This window comes from Alnus glutinosa, chromosome 1, assembly GCF_958979055.1.
Source record: "Alnus glutinosa chromosome 1, dhAlnGlut1.1, whole genome shotgun sequence".
NCBI classification, from domain to species: Eukaryota; Viridiplantae; Streptophyta; class Magnoliopsida; order Fagales; family Betulaceae; genus Alnus; species Alnus glutinosa.
The window spans coordinates 51,964,091-51,990,340 of record NC_084886.1 but is presented as its reverse complement, the minus strand read 5'-3'; the positions used below and the strand labels follow the sequence as shown (position 1 = coordinate 51,990,340).

The 26,250-nt window shown below is 34.3% G+C and overlaps 2 protein-coding genes and 1 pseudogene across 2 annotated transcripts; all 3 read right to left on the bottom strand.

Moving 5' to 3' along the window:
• Positions 1-224: 224 nt before the first annotated feature.
• LOC133862529 (acidic endochitinase-like) lies at positions 225-1,181 on the bottom strand. Its single transcript, XM_062298364.1, has one exon. It carries the CDS (start codon positions 1,172-1,174, stop codon positions 299-301), a length of 876 nt encoding a protein of 291 aa, XP_062154348.1. The 5' UTR covers positions 1,175-1,181; the 3' UTR covers positions 225-298.
• A 6,120-nt stretch (positions 1,182-7,301) lies between these two features.
• Positions 7,302-8,218, bottom strand: LOC133862517 (acidic endochitinase-like). Its single transcript, XM_062298353.1, has one exon. It carries the CDS (start codon positions 8,210-8,212, stop codon positions 7,331-7,333), a length of 882 nt encoding a protein of 293 aa, XP_062154337.1. The 5' UTR covers positions 8,213-8,218; the 3' UTR covers positions 7,302-7,330.
• Positions 8,219-14,958: 6,740 nt separating this feature from the next.
• Positions 14,959-15,888, bottom strand: LOC133858356 (cytochrome P450 86A1-like; annotated as a pseudogene).
• Between the last annotated feature and the right edge of the window lie 10,362 nt (positions 15,889-26,250).

Here is a 26,250-nt window from a genome sequence, read left to right as displayed (position 1 = left end):
CCCTCAAATATGGTAAATACCATATTGTTCCTCCCATCAAAGAAACAATATTATTAATTGATTTTTTAAATTAATTAAATGATTTCATTACGATAATCTAAATTAATAGAAATTACCATAACCATAATACCGTATATTATATTTACAATAAATATAATAAACACCGTATATGTGGCATATAGGCCATATATGGAGATAATATCTTACAATTCAGAGGTTAGTTGGCTAGCTAGGTTACGCTCCATAGATAGGGAAACCCAATTGCATGTGTAACTTATTCATCAGGGCATGTGATGATCTAGACGCTGCCCTTTATGGCTGAACTATACCCATTATCCAACCTTTTGTTCCAAAGCATAACCCCTCCATACTTTGGTGAACTCTTAATGGATGGAAGAACTTGAGACTTGAGCACGTTAGCCGGAATAAATCCACCACTTGGAGCAGCCGTTGGCAGCCCCAATAACACTTGTTTAGCTTGAACCATGGTCCATGTCTTCCACGCACTCAAAAGATTGTTAGCATTGCCGGCATATTGACATGGAGGGTTGTTGTAGAATTGAACCCAAACATAATCAAACAGGCCTGTTTTGATAGCAGCATCTAGGTGAGCATCCGGGAATGGACACTGTGGAGCTGCCACTAAGTACACTTTTTTTTGTTGGCTGAACCCGTTAAGAGATCTAGCGAGTTCATCCCAGTGGCCTGAACTGGCCTCAATGTCAAAATCAATGCCATCCAAAACCGCATCACCTAGGGGACGTGAATTGGATCGACCGCCTAAGTAGTTACTCCAAAGGTAGTTGACTACTTGCTTTGCATCGTCGGCTGAAGAAAGAGAGTAGCTTCTGACGCCACCACCAATAGAAAGGAGGACTTTGATGCCTCGAGCTTGGCAAGCTTTGATGTCGGTGCTTAGACTGGTGCAACCATTGGCATTGGGATTACAATGCCCGGCTAGGTTTAGTATGGGGGTTTTGCCACTACCAAATGAGGATACGAAAGCTATATTCACATATTGATGATTCCCTGTTGCACAAGTGTCGGCCAAAGAGCCTTCATTGCCGCTTTGGCCCCAATAAATGGCAATCCCAGCCTCTTGTGAGGACTTGCACAAAGTGATGAATAGTAGGGAAAATAGTAATAGGAAGGACGCTTGTTTATGGGTTGCCATGTTTTGGTTCTTCTTTGGCTTAATTGTGAATGGTGAAGTGAGTGCATATATATATATATAGATATAGGTGCGGGGTCGTGTGAGTCCAAAGGGTTAGGGAGGAAAAGTACGAGAAAATAGGAAAAAAAACAAAAACAAAAATCAAGTTAGAATTCTAGTGCAAAGTTCACTGAAGAATTCAAACACTACTCCATCAATCAAACTAAAAACAAGCAACCCGCTGGTAGATTCTTATTTATCGTGGACCCATGAACATGAGATCGTCTCCCGAATTAAAGAACAACTTCACGCTAATTAGGTGCAAATTGTACGTAAAGCTAGCAGCCATCGATATTGAAAATAAAAAAGTTTATGACCCACCACAGTCAAGTGATTCATATCTAGATCTCGTACGTGGCAAACAGACTCTGCCAAATCACATTTGAATATGTGGAAATTCGTGAAGCTTCCATAGCATATGCTTTACGAAGGGACATAAATTTCAACTCTCTTCGATCTAGAAGATGCTAATATATATGCTGACTGCTTATCTTAATATCTTATCCCTTTTATCAGCACAATGGACGGTAACTCTATCCCTCCAAGTCCTTTTCCATGGATTGGATCAAAAATACATGTATACCCTTGTTAAAAGAAGACAGCTACCAATTGCTTATGAGAACGGGCGAGGCTTATCTCAGATTTTTATTAATACGACTAATTAGAAGTTTTAAATAATGTTTATCTTCTTAATTGAAAAGTTATTGTTGCATATTGAATGTGGACTGTTAAATCTAAATGATGGTTAGAATTTAAGTATTTAAAATCACAAATGTGAAAGAAAATTTGAAAGAATCTTGATCATTATCAGATCATACCCGTAAAACTTGCAGGCGAAAGTCAAACAAAATGCACGAGTGTGGGACAGATTTTCAGCAAAAGCAATTACTGATTCCTAGAACGTACTTGCAAAAGTTCGGTATATACTCAAAATTGACCTCATTGGTGAAAAAAAGTCTGAAAAGAAAAGCATATTAGAGGAAAACACAAACCAAATTGCACAAAGAAAGATATATGGTCAGCAAAACGTTATTAATTTGAACAAATATCATTATTATATGTCATATTAATTTTTAGCTGAGGTTAACAAATATGGTAATTAACTATATGTGATAACGTTTTAAAAACGTTAATGCACTAATTTCTGATTTTCATATCTCAACCAACTTTCTGAAACACTCCGTTCTCTCTCCTCTATCCTTTTCTCCCTGATTTTTTCCTATGCAAGCCGCCATGGGAGGGAAGCAGTGCTTCCCTCCCCACCACCCATCTCCGTTTTCCTCTCTTCTCCTTCCACTCCAACATACGACCACCCTTACTTCTCACTTTCCATCATCTATCTCTTCAACCTTCTACCTTCTTTCCAGTTTTTCAAGCCTTTGGAGTTAAGGCATAAGCTCCATTTGCCCACCTATCTTATTTGCTTTTTACTGGTTTTTGTGTCTTTACAACGGCTTTTCATGCTATTTTTCTCCGCCTTCCACCGAGTTTTTTTGTAATTTTTGGCAAGGGGTTTCATTTCAATTTTTCGTATCTAAATCTACACTCCTCCGCCAACAATTACAAGACACGCACCTCACCACCGAGTTCACCGGCGTCTCCGGTTTCCACCGACGGTCGTTTTTTCCTCAGCCGGCTTCTGCTCCCTCGCGCGTGGCACTCACGCTCCAGCGAGCTGTTTGCTCTCCTCCGCGCGTGTATGCCACGTTTGCACTCCCCACTTCCCCCCTCGACCGCCTCCGGTGTTTCTGGGCTACGTCGGTGAATCCGGCTGATGAGAGGCCTCTCCTTGGCGGCGCGTGTTCCCCACGCGCCGTCATGGAAGGCTCCCACCCCGCCTTCCTCTGGACTGCTTCTGTGTATTTTTATTGTTTTTGTATTACTGTTTTTTTGGGCTTCCTTGTTGTTTCCTTCCCCCCATGTTCACCCCTGTTTCGGTGATTGGGTTCTAGTGACTCAATACACTTGTGATATCACCTTTATTGGTGACCCCGACTTTGTGGCATCCATGCCTCGAGTCAAAGGGCCCGCATCTTCGGAAGCATTGCCCCCGCGTACTTACGTTCTTAGTTTAACATTTGGGTTGCCCATGCCCTGTTGTATTTGTGTTTTTTATTTTTCCTTGTAATCGGTTACTGTTGTATTTAAAAAAAAAAAAAAAAAAACTATATGTGATATATATAATTGATAATACGCTCAAAAAATATATCTTACATTGCTGCACTATTGGCAAAGTTGTTTCATTTTTAATTTGTTATTGAAATTCACCCGACAAGGAACTCTAATACTTTTTCTCTTTTCTTTCTTTTTTTTTCTTTTTTTTTTTTTTTTTCTTTTTTTTTTTTTTTTTTTTTCTAACAGAAACCTCAACATCTCATTAATCAATACTCAGAAAAAATTGATCCCATTATAGAAAAAAATTCCTTCTTAGCCCAAAAATTCCTATAATGGATGGAAAGAAAAATTCCTTCTTAGCCCAAAAAGTCTACGGTCTATCTATAAAAAAGAAAAAAAAGTCTATGGTCTATCTCTTTTTTTTATTATTATTTATTTTTTTTAGTAAAGATCTTCAATTTTTGACAAATTAACAGATTAAAAGACTAGGGTTAAGGGTATTGAGACCATTGATAATACTGTATTGAAAGAGATATTATATATGCAACAAAACATTGAAGGATATGTTACAAAGCAATTGATGACTAGCTCAAATCAATGAATACTAAATGAATTTGATTGTACACCTGCTGTGTAACGTCTCATTTAATGATTTGTTGCGTAACATTTATTTATTTATTTATTTTTTTAACGCAGTATTGTTAATGTATGGTTTCAATAAAGAGATTTGATTCGTTTAACTAAATGAGTCAAGTTTAGATTGATTTACTTGGTCTTATTTTAATGTCTCGATATGATTCGAACCCAATACATAACATTTAAAATTGAAAATTTTATGACATGATTCACAAACTCAACACGAAATTAGTAGATTAAGATTGTGGGGTCTAATCCGTTTAATTAAAAGCATCAGATTAAGGTTGACCCATACCTTAACATAGAGCAAATCCAATAAGCGAACAAAAATTGTCTTTTTTCTTTTTTCCTCGCAAGCTATGCTTCCAAATAAGCTTTTGATTTGGACGCTACCATAGCCCACCTACGATTAGGGCTGATAATTTTTTACACGACCTGCAAACCCGACACGAAGTTAAAGGGTTAGAGTTAAGCTTAAAGGGTTTGGGTCATAAAAGGGTTGACTCGTTAGACCCGTTTAATAAAAAGGTCATTACAAGGTCAACCTGCTTAACCCGTGGGTTGACCCGTATACTTAATTTTTTTTTTTAACATAAAAAATTAATTCTAAATAATCGATCATGTTACCTCTCTCTTTCTCTCATTATCTAAAGAATAAAGACTAATTTTTTTAAAAAAAATCTCACAAAAAACAAAACTATTCTTTTTCTTTTATTGAGTTAGAACTTGAAGAAAAAAGGCAAAAACTAAAACCAATTAGCGGAGTTTTTTTTTTTTTTTTTCTTCTTTCAAGTTTTCATACTTAGAAGTTGAACCAAAACAACTGAACAATAAAACAACTCAATATTTTATATTTCAACTGTGAAATAATATAATTATTCAAACAATATGATTTTTTTTTTTTAGTTTAAATTTGTTTTTTTTAATAGACTTTATTAATAAACGTGTCAAACGAGTCGTGTCGTGTCAAGCTGTTATTTAGTAGGACCGTGTTAGGGTTTAAGATTTTGACATTTTTATCTAAACGGGTCGTGTCAGGATTAACCCTTAATATGTTAGCGAGTCAAACGATTTTGACAACCCTACCTACGGCCTAAAATTGCGAAAGTTCTCCTAGCCACCTTTTGACCTTCAGTTGGTGGGTTCATTAATTTAAACTCTACATTAATATATCACATAGACCAACCTGTAAGGTGAATACTGAATATGACATGAAAATATGCTTAAAAATCTTCCTAACTTTACAGTGCTCAATTGCACGAAAGATGTTTTGAGAAATATCATTTTTTGGGGAGGTTTTCGGATCAAATATATTTGTTTGCATATACCCCCAATCCTTTTGAACAGAAATCTCCTATAAATCGATTTATAGAAAATACATACAATCTACATATAAAATTTACATGTGTCCATTGACATGTGAGAAGCACATGCTATTTAAATAACATGTGCTTCTTACATATTTTTTTTAATAGTATTAATAAAAAAATATGTTATTCTTATATATTTAAAGGACATATACTTTTTTATATATGAAATCGTAAAATTTTTTCTAAAAAACCAATTTCTATGAAAATTTTGTCCAATCGTCTTTATCTATTGCTCGCTCCATATGAAAAGATTTTGTTCGGATTTCCCATACGAACAAAATTTGTTTTGGCCTCGTATGTTGAGCTCATTCCAATATCAGAGTCACTAATGGATCCAATATGAAGGGTACCGTTGGATTAAATTAAAGCGCATCGTTTATGCCCTGAATAGGCACCTAGAGAAGTTATCTCTTCCACTTCGAGTGTTGTCACTTGTCAACAGCAAGACGTACAAGAAGAAGAGGAGGATGTGTTAAAAGACAAAAATGACTTTAGAATTCTTTTTAATAAAACAAAAATATCAATATAATTTTTTTTTTTTTAATTTGTTTGAAAAAGGGAAAGAAAATTATTATTTTTTTAAAAAAAAAAGAAAATTTTAATTTTTTTTTTAAAAAAGCGAAATTTTTTAATTTCTTTTAAAAAACAAAAAATTTAATTTTTTTAAAAAATGATTATTTTATTTTATTTTAATATTTTTAAATTTGACCACCCTTGATTTTTATTTATTTCTTTGTTCATTTTATTTTTTATTTTTTCTATTTTTTGAATTTTTATTTTATTTTATTAAGGGTATTTTCGTCATTGGAGGAACATTAACTATTTTTGGTAGTTTGGGGAACATTGTCCAAATTGAAAGTTTGGGAGGAGGATATTGTCAATTGAGTGGTAGTTTGAGTAGGGTATATAGGAAAAATATAAAAAAAAAAACACTGTTGAATTAACAACCGATTTTAGAATAACTCACTGAATTTTTAAGTGCACTAATTAATGTAGCCCATCAAACTATTAATGCTAATGCTGTATATATTTCGAGAGTACTAATGCCATTTATATTTCGATAAAAGTGGTATTTTTGGCACATTTTAATAGTTTGATGGGTCACATTAGTGCAGTTGAAAATTCAGAAGGTTATTCTAAAATTGGCTATTAGTTCAGATGGATTTATATACATATATATATTGAAACCATGCTAAATTATAGTTTCAAAAGTTTAAATTGATAAAAAAAAAAAAAAAAAAGGTATTTAATTAATATTAATTTTAACAAGGAGGAGCATGCAATTAATGAAGATTTTCGTCCTCAGTCCTGTATGGTTTTTATTGGCTCCATTTATATATATATATATATGTCTTATGATCTTCCAACTGATTTTATGGCTTTTAAAGATCTTTATAAAATACTTACGGATAATTTTTTTACCTGACAAAAGTATTATGGTAAGTCGGTAGTGCAAATGGTTTGTTTGAGTTTGTGATTTTAAAAAATGTAATTTAAAAATAGTAATTTTAAAATGTGCGATTTGAAAATTTGATTTTTAAAAACAGAGTTAAGCGTTTGGCAAAATTGTAATTTGACATTTAAAATTGCAGGTTAGCTTTTTAAAATTTTGCGCTATCAAAAAAGCACCGCATTGCCTGCGATTTAAAAAATCAGTTTTCTAAATTTTCAAATCGCAATTTTTAAAAAATACAGTTTCTAAATAATTCATTTTCTATAATTTAGTTTAAAATCACAATTTTTCTCAACAAAAACGCATTTTCAAACGCACATTAAGAGGGAGGGTGTATTCGAGTTCCATCGAACAGTCAAAGGGTAATAAAGCGTACGAAAATGCTAGTTGTCATAATGTATACATAATATTGATCTGTAACTTATTCAGAGGCTTGCTAGCTAGCTAGGTTACACTCCACAGATAGGAAAACCCAATTGCATGTGTAACTTATTCATCAAGCCTCAGGGCATGTGTAACTTATTCATCACGGCATGTGATGATCTAGACGCTGCCCTTTATGGCTGAACTATACCCATTATCAAACTTTTTGTTCCAAAGCATAACCCCTCCATACTTTGGTGACCTCTTAATGGATGGAAGAACCTGAGACTTGAGCACGTTAGCCCGAATAAATCCACCACTTGGAGCAGCCGCGGCAGCTGCTGGCAGCCCCAAGAAAACTTGTTTAGCTTGAACCGTGGTCCAAGTCTTCCACGCCCTCAAAAGATTGTTAGCATTGCCAGCGTATTGACATGGAGGGTTGTTGTAGAATTGAACCCAAACATAATCAAATAGGCCTGTTTTGATAGCGGCATCTAGGTGAGCGTCTGGGAATGGGCACTGTGGAGCTGCCGCTAAGTACACTTTTTTTTGTTTGCTGAACCCTTTAAGCGATCTAGCAAGTTCATCCCAGTGGCCTGAACCGGCCTCAATGTCAAAATCAATGCCATCCAAAACCGCATCACCTAAGGGACGTGAATTGGACCGACCACCTAAGTAGTTATTCCAAAGGTATTTGGCTACTTGCTTTGCATCGTTGGCTGAAGAAAGAGAGTAGTTTCTGGCACTGCCACCAATAGAAAGGAGGACTTTGATTCCTCGAGCTTGGCAAGCTTTGATGTCGGTGCTTAGACCAGTGCAACCATTGGCACTGGGATTACAGTGGCCGGCTAGGTTTAATACGGGGGTTTTGCCACTACCAAATGAGGACAAGAATGCTATGTTCACATATTGATAATTCCCCGTTGCACAAGTGTTGGCCAAAGAGCCTTCATCGCCGCTTTGGCCCCAATAAATGGCAATCCCAGCCCCTTGTGAGGACTTGCACAAAGTGATAAATAGTAGGGAGAATAATAGGAAGAATGCTTGTTTATGGGTTGCCATGTTTTGGTTCTTCTTTGGCTTAATTGTGAATGGTGAAGGGGGTGCATATATATAGGTGCGGGGGTGTCCAAAGGGCTAGGGAGGAAAAGTATGAGAGTCGTGTCTTGCGGGTACGTAACAAATTGCTGGTATTCATTATTTCTTCTGTGGAAAAAAAAAACAAAAATAAAAATCAAGTTAGAATCCTAGTGCAAAGTTCACTGAAGAATTCAAACACTACTCCATCAATCAAACTAAAAACAAGCAACCCGCTGTTAGATTCTTATTTATCGTGGACCCATGAACATGAGATCGTCTCCCGAATTAAAGAACAACTTCACGCTAATTAGGTGCAAATTGTACGTAAAGCTAGCAGCCATCGATATTGAAAATAAAAAAGCTTATGACCCACCACTGTCAAGTGATTCATATCTAGATCTCGTACGTGGCAAACAGACACTGCCAAATCACATTTGAATATGTGGAAATTTGTGAAGCTTCCATAGCATATGCTTTACGAAGGGACATAAATTTCCAACTCTCTTCGATCTAGAAGATGCTAATATATATGCTGACTGCTTATCTTAATATCTTATCCCTTTTATCAGCACAATGGACGGTAACTCTACCCCTCCAAGTCCTTTTCCGTTGGTTGGATCAAAAATACATGTATACCCTTGTATACCAATTGCTTACCAGAACGGGCTATGCTTATCTCAGATTTTATTAATACGACTAATTAGAAGTTTTAGATAATGTTTATCTTCTTAATTGAAAGGTTATTGTTTTATAACTTTATGTTTAATTTACGTACACGAAGTCACTCGCTGCAACCCGAAACTCAGGTGGATGATGGTTTATTGTGGTTTAATGATATAAACAATGAGAGGTTTGGAATATCTGTGTGGCTCAAGTAGTTTTGGTTTTTTTCTTCAAGGTTTATGGAACAACTGCACTCTCTCTCTCTCTCTCTCTCTCTCTTAAAATCGTGGTAACTGAGGCTTACATATTTTAGGGTAAAACTTCGGTTGGGAAAGCAACTAAAAAGAAAGGGAAAAATATATCTTACCTCTTAAAGTTTGTTCATTTTTTTTTCCTTTTGATTCTAATGTTTAAAAATACTCCATTAAAGTTTTTAAATTTTTTAATGTAAGCACTCTGTTAGCCATTTCCATCTTCTTTGATGAAAAATGGTTCACATGTGTTGTACATGCATTTTTTTTTTGTACAAAATTTTTAAAACTACCTCGTATACTCGTGCTAATTTCCAAAATGTCCTCTCTTTTTTTTTCTTCTTTTTTTCTTTCTTTTTTTTTTTCTTTTTTTTTTTTAAAAAAAGAAAGGAATGGCTACGATCACTCTCTAAGGGTTTGGGGGTGGTTTGGCCACCCCCATGGGCCATTTACCCTCATTCCGGCCATATGGGGGCGCATCAGCCACCCTTTTGGCCAAATGGAGGTGGCTATAGCCACCTTTTATTTTTTATTTTTTATTTTTTATTTCTTAAAAATATAGGGCATTTAGGATAGAAATAATTAACGGAGTGTTTACATTAAAAAATTCAAAAACTTTGTTGGGGCACATTGCTGTTTTTTAAACATTAAAGGTAAAAGTGAAAAAGTGGTCGAACTTTGAGAGGATAAAATGTATTTTTTCCAAAGAAAAAACAGGTTGTTGCAAGTTTACTCAATCGAAATCTTGGGTTTCAATATTCCACTTGATGCACACATTCAATTGATTCAACATCGATCATGGAATCGATCAAACTCTCATGCATGTCATTTATGTATCATCTTCAATGCACTACTTCTTTCGATCAAACATCAATCAAAGTGTTGATAGGACTCTCAGGAATTTTAAAAAACCCATGTCACACTAGTTCGGTTGAGAGAAGAAGTCGATGGTGCATCGATCAAGTATTTAATTATGTTAGAACACTTGGGAGTAACCAATCCAATCCTAAACTTTATGCCTCCTACTTTTATGCTCTCCACGGCCGATACTATACATATTTAATCCAATTTGTATACCAATTAGGGAAGGACCTTTAATTTTCCAACAAACCATTTCAGCAAAATTAAATTAAAGTTGCCTAATTTAGTTATGTAGAATATGTTCCATACATTGAACTTGATCAATTTCCTTGCAATATCGACATTGATTTGGTCAACTCGTAAGATTACAAAATATTTGCAACTTTGAGCGCCAAGATCTTACTAGCAATTAAGTATTTAATATATATATAATAAGTCAAGGACCTTTCTCTCGATGTTTCATTAACCATTAATGTAGGTGCATCTTTAACTATATGACTCTCAAAGATTCAATAACCATGGCGCCGCGCGCGACATTCTGCAATAGCAGCCTAGTTAACGTGTCATGACTAAGGAAGAGTAAATAATATTATTGCTCCATCATGCAGGTATATATTATAAACAATAAAAAGGGATATATATATATATATATAAAATATAACTAGCTAGCTCATGGGATTCCTAAATACTGAATTTCACTTTGTGCATGGCCAGCCAAGTGTTTCTCTATTTCTAAGTGTGCTGCACACCCCTGCTAGGAGTATTTTTCTAGTGCAAATCGGCCGGCCAGGCCCTAAATGAGAATATTAGCTTGAGAAAGGACCTAAGAGACAAATAAACCTTGCTCTAATGATCCTAGTAAATTTTATTTTACTACCGTCTTTCTAACATGCACTGAAAGTTTTATCAAAGTTTTTTCACAAATTGACCAAGTTGGAACACTAGCTTGGGAGTACTAACCGGCCAATCCAATCCTTATATAATTAACTTTATGCTGGCCTCTTATTTTTATTGCTTTTCAATATTATAATTAATCCACTTTTTTTTTTTTAAGGGATAATTAATCCACTTTTATGTACAAAGGGAAGGATCTTTAATTTTCTATAATTTTTTTTTTTTTAAGGAAACTTCCCATTAAACTAATTCTACAAACGATTACGCTTAATTTAATTAATTAGAATATGTTCCATACATTGAACTTAATCGATTTCGTTGCAATGTCGACATTGATTTGGTCAACTAATAAGATTTCAAAATATTTGCATCAAGAACCATTGGCTTGATGTTTCATTAACTATATGTCTATAAGAGTACTATATGCAGCAGCTTAACTATTTGACTCGAAGGATTCAATAACCACGGCGCCGCCGGCGATACTCTGCATGCAATAGCATCCTAGCTAGCTACTTCACGTGATGCATGCATGACTACAAGGAAGAGTAAATAATATTGCGCTCCGTCACTGCATATAACATAGCGAAAGATTTGGTAACAATAATTAAAAGTGTTTGTGTCTTCTCATCAAAAAATAAAAAAAGCCTGAATGCTAAAAGGACGATAAACTTTGTAGAGTGTTTGAAAAAATTCTCTGATTTAATAATAATAAATTCAAGGGCTTTTTTTTAATTTTTTTTTTTTTTACGTTGCAAACTCACTTATAAACGGTAGAGAAATACTTGTAGAGAAAGTAAACTATTCCTAGTAGCAAAAGTAAACCTAATCCTAATAAGAAAAGAAAATACTTGTACAGAAAGTAAACCTATTCCTATAGTAGTGAAAGCAAAACTAATCCTAGTAAGGAAAATAAATAAATAAATAAAGCAAATCTAGTCATTGTAATTAGGAAATGAAATAAAGTCTTAATTTTAAATAAGAAAAATAAAATAAAATAAAATCCCGACTTAACGATCAGGTTTTTCCTTTTGTACTTCTATTGTCTAAGAACATGTAAAGTTCTAATCAAATAGCATTGCTTCAATATTATTTTTAATATTTTTTTAATTTTTATTTTCACCAAAAATATAAGTAAATTCCGTCCTAAGTACATCATGCGGGTACTTATTATAAACAATTAATAAAAGGGATAACTAGCTAGTGGGATTCCTAAATACTGATCTTGATAAATATTATCCCATATGCTTATAGTATAATGCTCTTTCTCGATATGATTAATTAGTCCTTTGTAAAAAGCGGTATACAAACAGTTAAATTAATGAATATGACCACCTGCTGTACTCTGCGTCGATTATTAATTCTATATAAAGGGAGTAGGGCTTCAACTCTCCAAACATGGCGGAGAAAGCTCTAAGCTAGAAGTGAGCTCCGGGGAAGTAGACATGGCGTGTTATTGGTTCGGCTCATCTTCTGATGTCATCAAAAGCTCTAATTAAGACGAGCCGGAACCAATATCACTCTTGTATGCTTCTTTGCATGCATAGCTAGCTTTTCTTTCCTGAATTGAAGCCATATATATATCGTCATTCGTCAACAGCTTCTGCCTGATCATCCAAGCTAGAATATTCCTTTTGCAAAATACGAGTAGTACTCTCTATCGATCCTATTTTATTTTCATCTTGTTCTTACTGTGGTTAATTGTAAACTTACCAATGCTAGATAGCTTGATTTTAGTGAAGGTACAGCACAAAAAGATAGCGGCCGGGAAAACCTTCTACAATCAAGTATTGGATAGACAGTTGATCTCTCTAGTCATTTAATTACTCATTAAACTTTAATTAATTCTAATATTATGATCTTCAGCCCATTGGTGAAGTTAAACCGCATAAATAACCATTGGTGAAGGATCATATATAATTAATAGATAAGTAAGAGAAATAAATTAATGTCTTGCAGTTGTTAATTATACGTTATTCACTTTGAAGGTGAGCGAGCTTCATGGAGTTGTTTCTTTCTGCTTGACTGAAAAGCAATAGCGGTGTGCTGTTAGCACTTGTATTTGGTAATTAAGTACGGCCTCAAGCGAAAATCCGTTGATAAGTAGTACTGCTCTTCTGTCGTCATTGACTCCTTTTTTATGGTTACATAAATTAATTAACGTGGCCACTGTTCTGAACTCAGGCATATTAGGCTGTGATCGAGTCGAGTCGAGCCGAATTTTTAGATTTTAAAACTGGTTCGTTTATGAGTCGAGCTCAACTCGAATCGAGCTATGAAATATGTGTTCAATTTTGGTTCATTTAAAATGTCATTCGAGCAACTAGGTTACTCAACAAGTTTGGATTAACTAGAGCTCGAATTAGGCTATTAAATTTTTCAATGTATGATTAAAGCGGAGTTCAAACATGAGTTTGTGACCAACCTCTATACATTTATTAATAGTGTATATATATATATATATATATATATATATATATATATATATATATATATATATATATATATATATATATATAGTACATAACTATGGTCTATAAGTTTGACTTCACCCCTCAGAAAACAGATCTGAGAGGAGGAGAGAGTAAATCTGCTCCCTTCTCCTCTCCCTTTCCCTTTCTACTCCCCGCTTCTACCCTTCCCCTCCCATTCTAGTTTTTTCTTTTGTTTGAAGGTGTTCTCCGACCAGATTAACAATTTTGGTATTTCCGCTATACATCCGTCTATCTACCTCTGTGTTGTGCCGTCCATCTCCTCTCTGGTCATTGCTGCTGTTTACTGATTGTGTTTTTGTTTTGAATAAGAATTTTCTTCTATTTAAATTTGTCCACATGAGCGATCTAAGGGATGAAGGTTAGTCAGGTGTAAGAGATTATTTCTCACGGACTGAATAGGTCGGTGTGAGGGGTTATCTCTCTAGACCGGTTTAAATAAATTTTTAGGATACTACCCTTATCTTAGATCTACTCTGCTCGGAGCAAATATACTCTTTCACTATTTTTGTACATGAGTTAGCGGAAGATGAGAGTAATAAATAATACTTTATTGTAAGAATTTTGTTTGTATCTATGATTATGTAACCTCATAGCATGTGGTTATGATTTTGTAGAGCTTTAAGTTTTGTTATATAAGAGCTTTTATGCTCGTGATCTTTAATTAATGAAATACTCAGATCTTTTGTTCAAAAAAAGATCTACTCTGCTCGGAGCAAATATACTCTTTCACTATTTTTGTACATGAGTTAGCGGAAGATGAGAGTAATAAATAATACTTTATTGTAAGAATTTTGTTTGTATCTATGATTATGTAACCTCATAGCATGTGGTTATGATTTTGTAGAGCTTTAAGTTTTGTTATATAAGAGCTTTTATGCTCGTGATCTTTAATTAATGAAATACTCAGATCTTTTGTTCAAAAAAAAATATAGTTTATAAGTAACAAATTAACAATATGTTATTATATATAACTAGCTAGAGAATATAAACTATGGTATATGTATAATGTGAACAAGTAATAAGTTTAATGTATTCTATATAACTAAGTAACTATAATATAAGTATAATATATAATTATTGTTAACCATGTGTCACGTGATATATGTGTGTTTATATATAGACTAACTATTCAATATAATTATATTATCAAAGTAATATAACTATTAATTATAATACTAACTATTAATAACTTAATATGCTAGTTTAACATACGCATATTGGATGGTAACTCTACCTCTCCAAGTCCTTTTCCTTTGGTTGGATCCAAAATACATACCCTTGTTAAAAGAAGAAAGCTACCAATTGCTTACAAGAACGAACGAGGCTTATCTTAGATTTTAGGGAAAACTACAACTTACCCTCTCCAAAAGTTTCATCCAAATTGCAATTTTGTCTCCAAAGTGAAAAAATTTGCAATAGACCCTAACAAAGTTTCAAAAATTTGCAATGTAGTCATTTCGTTAGTTGATTTCGTCTTCCCTGATGGAACACTGCAGTGCGATTTTTGGTCTCGGCTTCACGAAAATACCCTCATTTTGCCACCTGTTGAATTTTCCTCCCTCCATTTTCAACCAAAGAGCTGACGTGGATTCAGGTACACATGGAGCCCATTCTTCATGAACAGCGTGAGAGACATCTTCTACTCCACCCGGTGATCGGGATCCGACGATAATTGGTACCTCAAAAGCATAACCGAAGCCACAAACTTCATTTGCAAGTAAGCCAAGTCCTTCCCCAAACAAGTCCTTTGTCCAACATTGAAGGCCACAAACTTGTACCCATCTTTGGGCAATTCGAACCGGTCTCCATCAGCCGAGAGCCATCAGTCCGGTTTGAACTCCATGCAATCCTCGCCCCATATACTCTTCATCCTCCCAACCAAATATATCGAATACATCACCGTCGAACCAGCGGGTACGAACATGTCATCCAGCAAAACATCGTTCGAGACGACATACTTGAAGTCCTCCGACACAGATGGGAACAAACACAACGTTTCGGCCAGTGCAACTTTCAGGTAGACCAGTTGGTCGGTCTCATCGAAAACCAACAGCTCTTGGACCCATTTTCGATGGTCGGCGCCACGTGTGTCGTTCAGGACCGTTGATATCTCCTCAACGATCTTGTCCTCTACCTTTGGGTAGTGCATGACAAGCTAGAAGAACCAGCTCAGCACCACCGACGATGTGTCACAGCCAGCGAGGACGAAGTTTAGAGCGATGCGTTGGAGGATGGACATTGAGAAGGGTTTGTCATCGACGTCACGTTTGTTCATGAAGCGAGAGAATAAATCATCTGACAGAGATTCCTTGCGCGCCGTGATGACATTGCTCATGTAGTTTTTGACGACTTGAAGGCTTTCTTTCAATCTCCTCTATGCTTTGATATTGAATATCTTTCCCAATCTCCAAAGAAAACTTGGGTGGAGAAGGTGTTGGAGAGTGGATTCGGTGGCAATGTCAAAGGCCATGGCAAGTGGGTGGAAAAATGAGGGCATTTTCGTGAAGTTGGGACCAAAAATAGCATGTGCGGTACTTTCCATTTGGGAAGATGGAATCAGCTAACGGAATGGCTACATTACACATTTTTGAAACTTTATTGGGGTTTATTGCAATTTTTTTTTTCACTTTGGAGGCAAGATTACAATTTAGATGAAACTTTATAGGGGTAAATTTTTTATCATACCACTAATTAGAAGTTTTAGATAATGTTTATCTTCTTAATTGAAAGGTTATTGTTTTATAACTTTATGTTCCCTCCATGAACAGACTTGCTTGCTACAACCCGGAACTTTGGTGGATGATGAAGGTTTATTGTAGTTTAACGATATAAACAATGAGAGGTTTGGAGTATCTGTTTGGCTCAAATAGTTTTGGTTTTCTCTCCAAGATTTTTGGAACAACTGCACTCTCTCAAAATCCTGTAATTGAGGCTTAAATATTTAGGATAAAACTTGGTCAGGTTGGGAAAGTCAACTAAAAAAAAGGGAAAAATACATTTTACTTTCTAAAGTTTAACAACTTTTTCACTTTTGCTTTCGATGTTTAAAAAGTGACAATGTACTCCAACAAAAAAAAATTTCAAAATTTTCAATGTAAGTACTCCATTAGCCATTTCCGTCTTCTTTTACGAAAATTGCTCACCTGTGCCGCACGTGCATTTTTTTGTACAAAATTTTTAAAATTGCCCCATATACAAGTGTTAATTTCCAAACTGCCCTCATTTAAAAATAAAAATAAAAAAAGGAGTGGCTACGACCACTCCCAAAGGGTTTGGGGGTGGCCGAACCACTCCCAAAGGGTTTGGGGGTGGCCGAACCACTCCTATGGACCATAAGGGTAGCCCGCCACCCTTATTTCAAGCAGATGGGGGTAAATCGGCCAACCCTTTTGCTAAATGGAGGTGGTCGAACCACACCCAAAGGGTTTGGGGGTGGTTTAATTTCGGCCACCCCAATTCCAATCAGGTGGGGGTGGCTACGGCCACCCCTTTGTTTTTTTTTTTTCTTCTTCCTCTTCTTCTTCTTTTCTCATTATAAAAATAGGAGAATTTAGGTCTTTTCCATAATTTATATTAAAGAACACATAAATAATTAACGGTGTACTTATATTGAAAAATTCAAAAACTTTGTTGGGGAGTACATTGCCATTTCTTAAACATTAGAGGTAAAAGTGAAAAAGTTATCAAACTTTGAGAGGATAAAATATATTTTTCCCATAGGAAAAACAAGCTGTTGCAGGTTTGCTCGATCGAAATCTTGGTTTTCAATATTCCACTTGATGTACACATTCAATCGATTCAACATCGATCGTGGAATCGATTCAACATCGATCGTGGAATCGATCAAACTCTCACGTTTATGTATCATCTTCAATGCACTACTTCTTTCGATCAAACCAATCAAAGTGTCAATAGAACTCTCAAGAATTTGAAAAAACTCACGTCACACTAGTTCGGTTGAGAGAAGTTGATCGTGCATTGATGAAAGTATTGAATTATGTCTAATTCTTTATGCCTTGAATCAACTTTTACACTGACTCAACCAAAACTCAAAACCTAAACTTTACAACCCAATTACCCAAATACCTTGTGTTTGAGGCATGAATTTGTCAACACGTACACTAAAAACCTAACATCTCAGAAATTATCTTCAATGTTAGAGTTGGGATAATTAAATTCCTTGGATGGTATATAGCCATCTCCTATTCGTAGGTGGCTGATGGGTTTTTGGAGTGTTTATCATTATTATTATTATTATTATATAATTAATTGAATTAGTGACAGATCAATTAGCTCTCCTGGCTTAGGCTGCTCTTTGAAGCCTTAGTTGTTGTTGCATGACCCCCTCAGGGAGTTAATTCCCGCTGATCTTTGTATTACTGGACTTTTTTCAATGGATAGTTTTTTGAGTTCTTTGCTCAATAAGCTACAAGTACACCCACCAATCTACTTAAACAGGAAACAGAAATTAGCAGCAAAATATGGAAAGAGGTGAAATGCCAATCTTGAAAAAAAAAATTAATAGAACAGATGACAAGCTAATAAATCACCTTCCTTCACGTTGGAGAAGTATAGAACTATTAATTAATTAGTTGATCATCAATATTCTTCTAAGGCTCGGAATTCGTAGTTGCTAAATTAATAAAGAAATGAGGATAATTATGTGGCAAAATGGAAAAATAATATAATAATAATAATTTTTTAAAAAAAAATTCTTAGTTTTCATGGCTATATATATATATATTTATTGACAGGCTTGGATATGTTTATGAGCTAGCCCATTAGTTTATACTAATTAAATAATTAGATAATGCATGAAACTAAAAATATCAGACAAGTCACAACCCCATCGCAAGTTAGAACACTTGGGACTTGGGAGTAACCCATCCAATCCTTACTTTATGCCTCCTACTTTTATGCTCTCCAATACTATATATATTTAATCCAATTTATGTACCAATTAGGGAAGGACCTCTAACTTTCCATCAAACCAATCCTGCAAAATTAAATTAAAGATGCCTAATTTAGTTATATAGAATATGTTCCATACATTGAACTTGATCAATTTCCTTGCAATCTCGACATTGATTTGGTCAACTCGTAAGATTACAAAATATTTGCATCTTTGAGCGCCAAGATCTTACTAGCAATTAAGTATTGATTAGATATATACTTCAAGGACCTTTCTCTCGATGTTTCATTAACCATTAATGTAGGTGCATCTTTAACTATTTGACTCTCAAAGATTCAATAACCCTGGCGCCGCGCGCGACATTCTGCAATAGCAGCCTAGTTAACGTGTCATGACTAAGGAAGAGTAAATAATATTATTGCTCCATCATGCAGGTATATATTATAAACAATAAAAAGGGATATATATATATATATATATATATATATATATATATATATATATATATATATATAACTAGCTAGCTCATGGGATTCCTAAATACTGATTTTCACTTTGTGCATGGCCGGCCAAGTGTTTCTCTATTTCTAAGTGTGCTGCACACCCCTGCTAGGAGTATTTTTCTAGTGCAAATCGGCCGGCCAGGCCCTAAATGAGAATATTAGCTTGAGAAAGGGCCTAAGAGACAAATAAACCTAGCTCTAATGATCCTAGTAAATTTTATTTTAGTAACGTCTTCCTAACATGCACTGAAAGTTTTATCAAAGTTTTTTCCCAAATTGACCAAGTTGGAACACTAGCTTGGGAGTAACCGGCCAATCCTTTATATCCTTATATAACTTTATGCTGGCCTGGCCTCTTATTTTTATTGCTTTCCAATATTATAATTAATCCACTTTTTTTTTTTTTTTTGAAGGGATAATTAATCTACTTTTATGAACAAAGGGAAGGACCTTTAATTTTCCATAATTTCTTTTTTTAAGGAAACTTCCCATTAAACTAATTCTGCAGAGGATCTGCGCTTAATTTAATTAATTAGAATATGTTCCATACATTGAACTAATCGATTTCGTTGCAATGTCCACATTGATTTGGTCAACTGGTAAGATTACAAAATATTTGTATCAAGAACCATTGGGTTGACGATATATGTTTCATTAACTATATGTCTATAAGACTATCTGTAGCAGCTTAACTATTTGACTCGAAGGATTCAATAACCATGGCGCCGCCAGCGATATTCTGCATGCAATAGCATCCTAACTACTTCACGCGATGCATGCATGACTATGAGGAAGAGTAAATAATATTGCGCTCCATCATGTAGTTACGTAGTGGAAGACTTGGTAACAATAATTAATTAAAAGTATGTGTCTTCTGATTAAAAGATAAAAGAAGTCAACAGGCTAAAAGAATGTTTAACTCTGCAAGTGTATTAGAAAATTTTCTGATTTAATAGCAATTCAAGGGTTTTTATTTATTTATTTTATTACATTGCAAACTCACCTATAAATAGTAGAGAAATACTTATTGAGAAAGTAAATTATTCCTAGTAATAAAAGTAAATTAACCTAATGCTAATAAGGAAAGAAAATACTTGTATAGAAAGTAAACCTATTCCTAACCGTGAAAGTAAATATAATCCTAGTTATAAGGAAAATAAATAAATGAAGTAAATTTAGTCCTACTAATTAGGAAATGAAATAAAGTCTTAATTGTAATTAAATAAGAAAAATAAAATAAAAAATCCCAGTTTGACGATCAAGTCGATATTTTTTTTTGTACTTTCATTTTCTAAAACGGGTAAAATTCTAATCAAGCAACACTACTCCAATATTATTTTTGACATTTTTTCTATTTTCATTTTCACTGAAAACTTTAGTAACTTCCGTCCTAAGTACATCATGCAGGTACTTATTATAAACAATAAAAGGGATACTAGCTGGTGGGATTCCTAAATACTGATCTTGATAAATATTGTCCCATATGCTTATAGTATAATTAATGCTCTTTCTCGATACGATTAATTCGCCCTTTGTAACAAGCGATATATATACAGTTAAATTAATGAATATGACCACCTGCAGTACTCTCTATCGATTATCAATCCTATATAAAGGGAGTAGGGCTTCAACTCTCCAAACATGAGGGAGAAAGCTCTAAGCTAGAAGTGAGTTCCGGGGAAGTAGACATGGCGTGTTATTGGTTCGGCTCATCTTCTAATGTCACCAAAAGCTCTAATTAAGATGAGCCGGAACCAATATCACTCTTGTATGCTTCTTTGCATGCATAGCTAGCTTTTCTTTCCTGAATTGAAGCCATATATCGTCAACAGCTTCTGCCTGATTATCCAAGCTAGAATATTCCTTTTGCAAAATACGAGTACTCTCTATATATCGATCCTATTTTATTTTCATCTTATTCTTATTGTGGTTGTAAACTTACCATTGCTAGCTTGATTTTAGTGAAGTAATTAGAGCACAAAAAGATAGCGGCCGTTATTCACTTTGAAGTTGAGCGAGCTTCATGGAGTTGTTTCTTTCTGCTTGACTGAAAAGCAATACCAGTGTGCTGTTAGCACTTGTAGTTTGTAAGTACGGCCTCAAGCGAAAATCTGTTGATAAGTAGTACTGCTCTTCTGTCGTCCTTGACTCCTTTTTGATGGCTACATAAATTAATTAACGTGGTGTTCTGAGCTCATGCATATATATCGCATGAGCCATTAATTTGATCATCCTATATATGTTTTCTTCGTCTGGAAATTAAATTACATGATCTGGCCGGACTAAAAAAAAAAAACTTGAGGGCATTAATAATCTAATTAAATTCAATACCTACCATTAATGGCTTAATATATACTTTAGAGATAATGCAGAAATTTGTCAGATTTCTATTTTTCACTTCAACTGTTCTATTTTTTTTTTTTTTTTTTTTTTTTTTTTTGTCACAAAAGCCTGTTACAGCCGTGACATATACTTGACGTACTGCATGTGTTGAGTCCTACATCAAATGTATACTAGGTCAATCTAGTTGTACATATACAAGTGATTAACGAGATCCTCAATTGTAATTAGTCCTTTTAGAGTATCGCGTAGATATTATAACTAACGTGTCCTTAATTAGGTGAGGTGGCCAAAGTGGAGACTATCATTGAAGCCATGAATTGGAAATGGCACCTAATTAATTAATTAGCCACCTCCTTTGACTGGCAATTAAGACAATTATTAGCTCCGGCCATCCCGCTAATCTCAAGCTTAATGCCGCGCTTAGTTATAAGGCGAAATATAATGGACCCATCGCACCATGATTCTCTGGCTGGCAATTCCAAGACGAACGGCTTGCCCAAGGCATCATCCAGCAGACAAATCAATGTGCTCTTTGCAATCTTCACCTGCAAGACCTCAACCAATTTGTACGTTCTTCTCATGCACGCACCTTCTCGATCGATCGGACCATGTCTAGGGTTCTCTCTGTGCATGATAAATGGAACTTAATTAGCCTGGGACCAACGTAGCTAATTAGAGGACATAATGCATTAATGAGTTGACTATGCTATGTATGATTCTTAAGCTAAAGCTTACTATCTTTGTATTTTGTACTTGGAAGGAGAGGATCGGAACATCATAATGTATATACTTGACCCCAATTTATAACAATATAGGAAATATCTCAATTTTATCACACAGTTCCAATTATCAATTGAATTAACAATTAATCAAACCAAACGCTGGGTATTATATATGCTACCAAAATTCAAATAATAAGCAAGCTAAGTACAACAAAATGATTTTGGTAATGAAGTAGAAACTTTTAAATAATTCTTTAAAAGAAAAACCACTTTGTCCAACAAACCCCAAAGGAAGTCCACTGGAAGAAAAAGAAATTGTAGTCTAGACACGTGCTTGTAACCCAGCAAACGACCCATTTTTCTTTCACCGCAGTGCCTCCAAAACTTCTGATCTTTGATATAATATATCTCGAATCTCCTCCATGAACTTGCTCGCTTGCTGCAGCCCAAAACTTCGGCCGCTAAAGGTTTTCTTTTTGTGGTTTAATGGTAACATAGAGAACAAAAGAAAGCTAGGTTTCAATTTAGGCACAAAGGTTTAGAATCTCTCTCCAAAGTATTCAAAAAAATAGCCTGTCTCACATTGAAAATTGTGCAGAGTATGCTTTAAATAAGTAGGGTAAAACCTGTGTTTAATAAGGTAAGACGGTTTCAAATAAAAAATATTGTCTATTGCAACTTCGATCGATCTAACATCAATCCAGTTTGATCGTACTTTTTGGGTTTTAGTAGTACTAGACTTTATGCACAAGTTTGATCGATCCAACATCAATCCAAGTTCGATCATACTTTATGTATCAGATTTTCAAACTTTTGTTGACAACTCATTTTAACTTAATAAACAATGAACTTCATGAAAACTTTTCGTTAAATACATAATTAATGTAGCCCTCTGAGTCTGAATTAGCTTTTCAACACCATAAAACTTGCCTTTTATATAATGTCGGAATCAAAAGATTTAATACTACTTTCACTCCAACTAATTTTTACTTGACTGTGCGCACTCATAAATTTGAATTCTTGAACTATATTGAACCCTAACTCAAGTACTACTAAATACGACCCAAAAAATGCTCTTGTTTTAACACTTGAATTTGGCAACACAAATATAAAACCTAACATATACTTTAGGAGATTTAGAGCTGCTACCAATGCCTCCGCTATATTATTTTATGAGTTAGGATGAGATTCAATCCCATGGATAGCATATATATATACAAACCCTAGCCTTCCCATGAGAATAGATGGTTGCTGAGATTGTGGGAATTTTTTTTTTTGATATCTTAAAAACCTAATTAGACCGGATTACTATTCTTTCTTGTGTGTTTTTAGCCTCCACTCCTTTTGGGAGTGGGGCTGCTTTATGGGGTTTGCTCCTTTGCATTGTTTTCTTCTTCATGGCCGTTTTGACTCAAATTATGATATTCTGATCACTGGCACCCAGCATGAGTTTAACTATAAGGTCACAGAGATACTTGCTTTCAAACTGTATCAACATCTTGAAACAGATCCTTCCAGCAATAAGTAATGCTATCATCATATCACTATCTCATCGTGCTGACGTGATATTGCCAATCCACTATTAGATCAATCCTCGACAAAAAAAAGAAACCAATCTAGTAATGAATTGACCATGTCACATCAGCATAGTAGGATAGTACCTACATATATAATAAAAACATTACTCCCCAACAAGAATAAGCACAAGTAGGACCGGTTCAATAAATTTTGAAACTTAGGGCGATATTTATAAAAAAGACCTTTTTTATATTTATAAAATTAATTATTATTTATATTTATTTTTTTCCTTTAAAATCTATTCTTCTCGTTTTACTAATTAAGTTTTTATTTTGTTTTAGTGGTAGACGATATATGTCTCTCACACGAGTAGAAATGAACAGCCAAAATACAAACCTGTCACAGAGAGAATATATAGGCTATAAAGTGTTGAAACTCCTACAAAAAGGACAAAATATACTCACAAGGCAATTACACCTTCCAATCAGGGAATGCCAAATTCTACTAGAGAACTGGCATGAAAAAAAATATTAGATTAAAATTTCCTGAATGCCAAATTCTACTAGAGAACTGGCATGAAAAAAAATATTAGATTAAAATTTTCAACAAACCGGTTTATAAAAAATTTAAGTTCAATAAATTTTTTTTAAAAAAAAATAAAATAAAAAGTAATTTGAAGGAAATATCTGTCCAAAAAGAAAACTACGGCTCAGGCTCTCAACATCCCCCAATATTGCATTAGCGATAGAAAAGGAACCTTTATTATCACTTGAATAAAAAAAGACTCATGGGTATAGTGCTAAAATGAAATTTCCCATTGATCATAATGGATTATTAATTAATTCTTGAGATAAATGTTTGAGACATCATAGATTTTATCCGGAAAGACTTACAAATTGATGTGAATGATGAGTTGACAAACCACACGTGTCTCAAAAGCAGCTGATCATGAAAATCATGATCGATTTGGAATATTGCGGGTAGCACGCACGCTAGCTTCTATTGCAAATGATAATATTAACTTGTACGTAATTGAATATGTGATTGCAAATGGTGTTGATGGGAATTTTGACGTGGCTGTAAGGGACTTTTTGCTGTAGCTATTGCTATCATTAGTGATTCTTCTGGTAATTAATATTATGATGGTTGCTACCCAAAGATTGTATTAATTCTATAGATATTCTTGTCGGTGAAGCTTCTGCAGCTCTTCTTGTTTCTCGGTTGGCTTTATCTTCGAAATAGTATTGAGGGGATATATGTTGTTTTAGTTATTCTTGCGATTAATTCTCTTAAGCTTTTCTCCTTGCGGAACTTTTCTAATTTAGTTTCTGATATTAGTTTAAGTTCATATATCCTTCTTTCAAAATTGGAATGCTTTGAAAGTGTCTCAATGTGCCAATTATCGTGTACATGTTTTAGCAAAATGAGCCGCTTCTCATCTTGTATTTGGAAACATTCTCATAAGTTATCCCATTCTCTCTTCAATCCGGATCAAGAGTGAGAAAGATTTTTTCCTGTAGCCCTTTTTTCCTACTCAATTAAATAAAAAATAAAATAAAATAAAAAATAAAAGGAGAAGGAGAAGAAGAAGAAGAAGAAGAAGAATATGTACTAAAATTTTACTGTATTCTTAAGCAATATCACTCTACTCTAGAATGCTCTCACCATTACTCGCACTACTTGAATAATTTCTTGCTTACCTCGATCTACTCTTTCTGATCAATCTTAATTACTGGACATTAATTTTTCAATGGATATATAGTTTTTGAGTTCTTTACTCAAGTTACAAGTACAAGAAACAAAAATTAACAGCAAAATATATATGGAAAGTTGTGAAACGCTAATCTTGAAAAAAAATGACTAATTCATGTGTGGTTACTAAAACAGATGACAAGCAAAGAAATCATGTTTCCTTCACGTTTGAGAAAGTATAGATCGATATCGATTTTTTTAACTGATCGATCATCAACTCTTGTAACTTGTAAGGCTCGGAGTTTGTAGTTGAAAAATTATTAAAGGAATGAGGATTTTAAAGATAATGCTGCAAAATGTATGTATACAAATAAAAGTTACTTTACAATATTCTCATTTGTGTTGGCGATGTCTCCAGCTAAGCCCAATATTTGTCACTAAATAAGATAACATATATATATATGCATTAAAAGTTGTCACATTTTCTTCACGAATTGGCCAACTAAGTTTCGAAACTACATATATCAGACTCGTCCATCTTAAAAATATTACTAAACCAATTTTTGCATTATTATTTTATTTTTACTTTTGGCTACAAATGGTGGAATTTGTATCCACAACGTGATCTTGTCCATTCATATATGGCTATATACCTTGCTGCCAAGTACTTAGGACACTTTGGAGTAACCAATCCTATGCTTAACTTTATGCCTCTTTCTTTTATGCTTTCCCATATTTAATCCAATTTATGTACAAAGGGCAGGGTTCCATCTTACTAATTTTGCAAAAGACGCTTAATTAGAATATGTTCCATACATTGAACCTAATCAATTTCCTTGCAATCTCGACATCGATTTGGTCAGCTGGTAAGATTACAAAATATACGCATATTTGCCAAGATCTTACTCGCATTTAAATATCTATTACACATTTATAGAATTTTCTATTGCATAACTAACTGAAAATGACTAATTGTCAACTTCTTTTCATAAAATTACTGTAACAATTTCATGCAGAGCACATCATGTTATTATTGTAAGGACTTTTCACTAGGGCTAGCAACTTTTTACATGCAGCAGTAAACTCGACACAAACTTAATAAGAAATTAGTGGGTACGTTATGGTTGAAGGACCTGAACTGTATAATTAAATGGGTCGGGTTAGAGCTA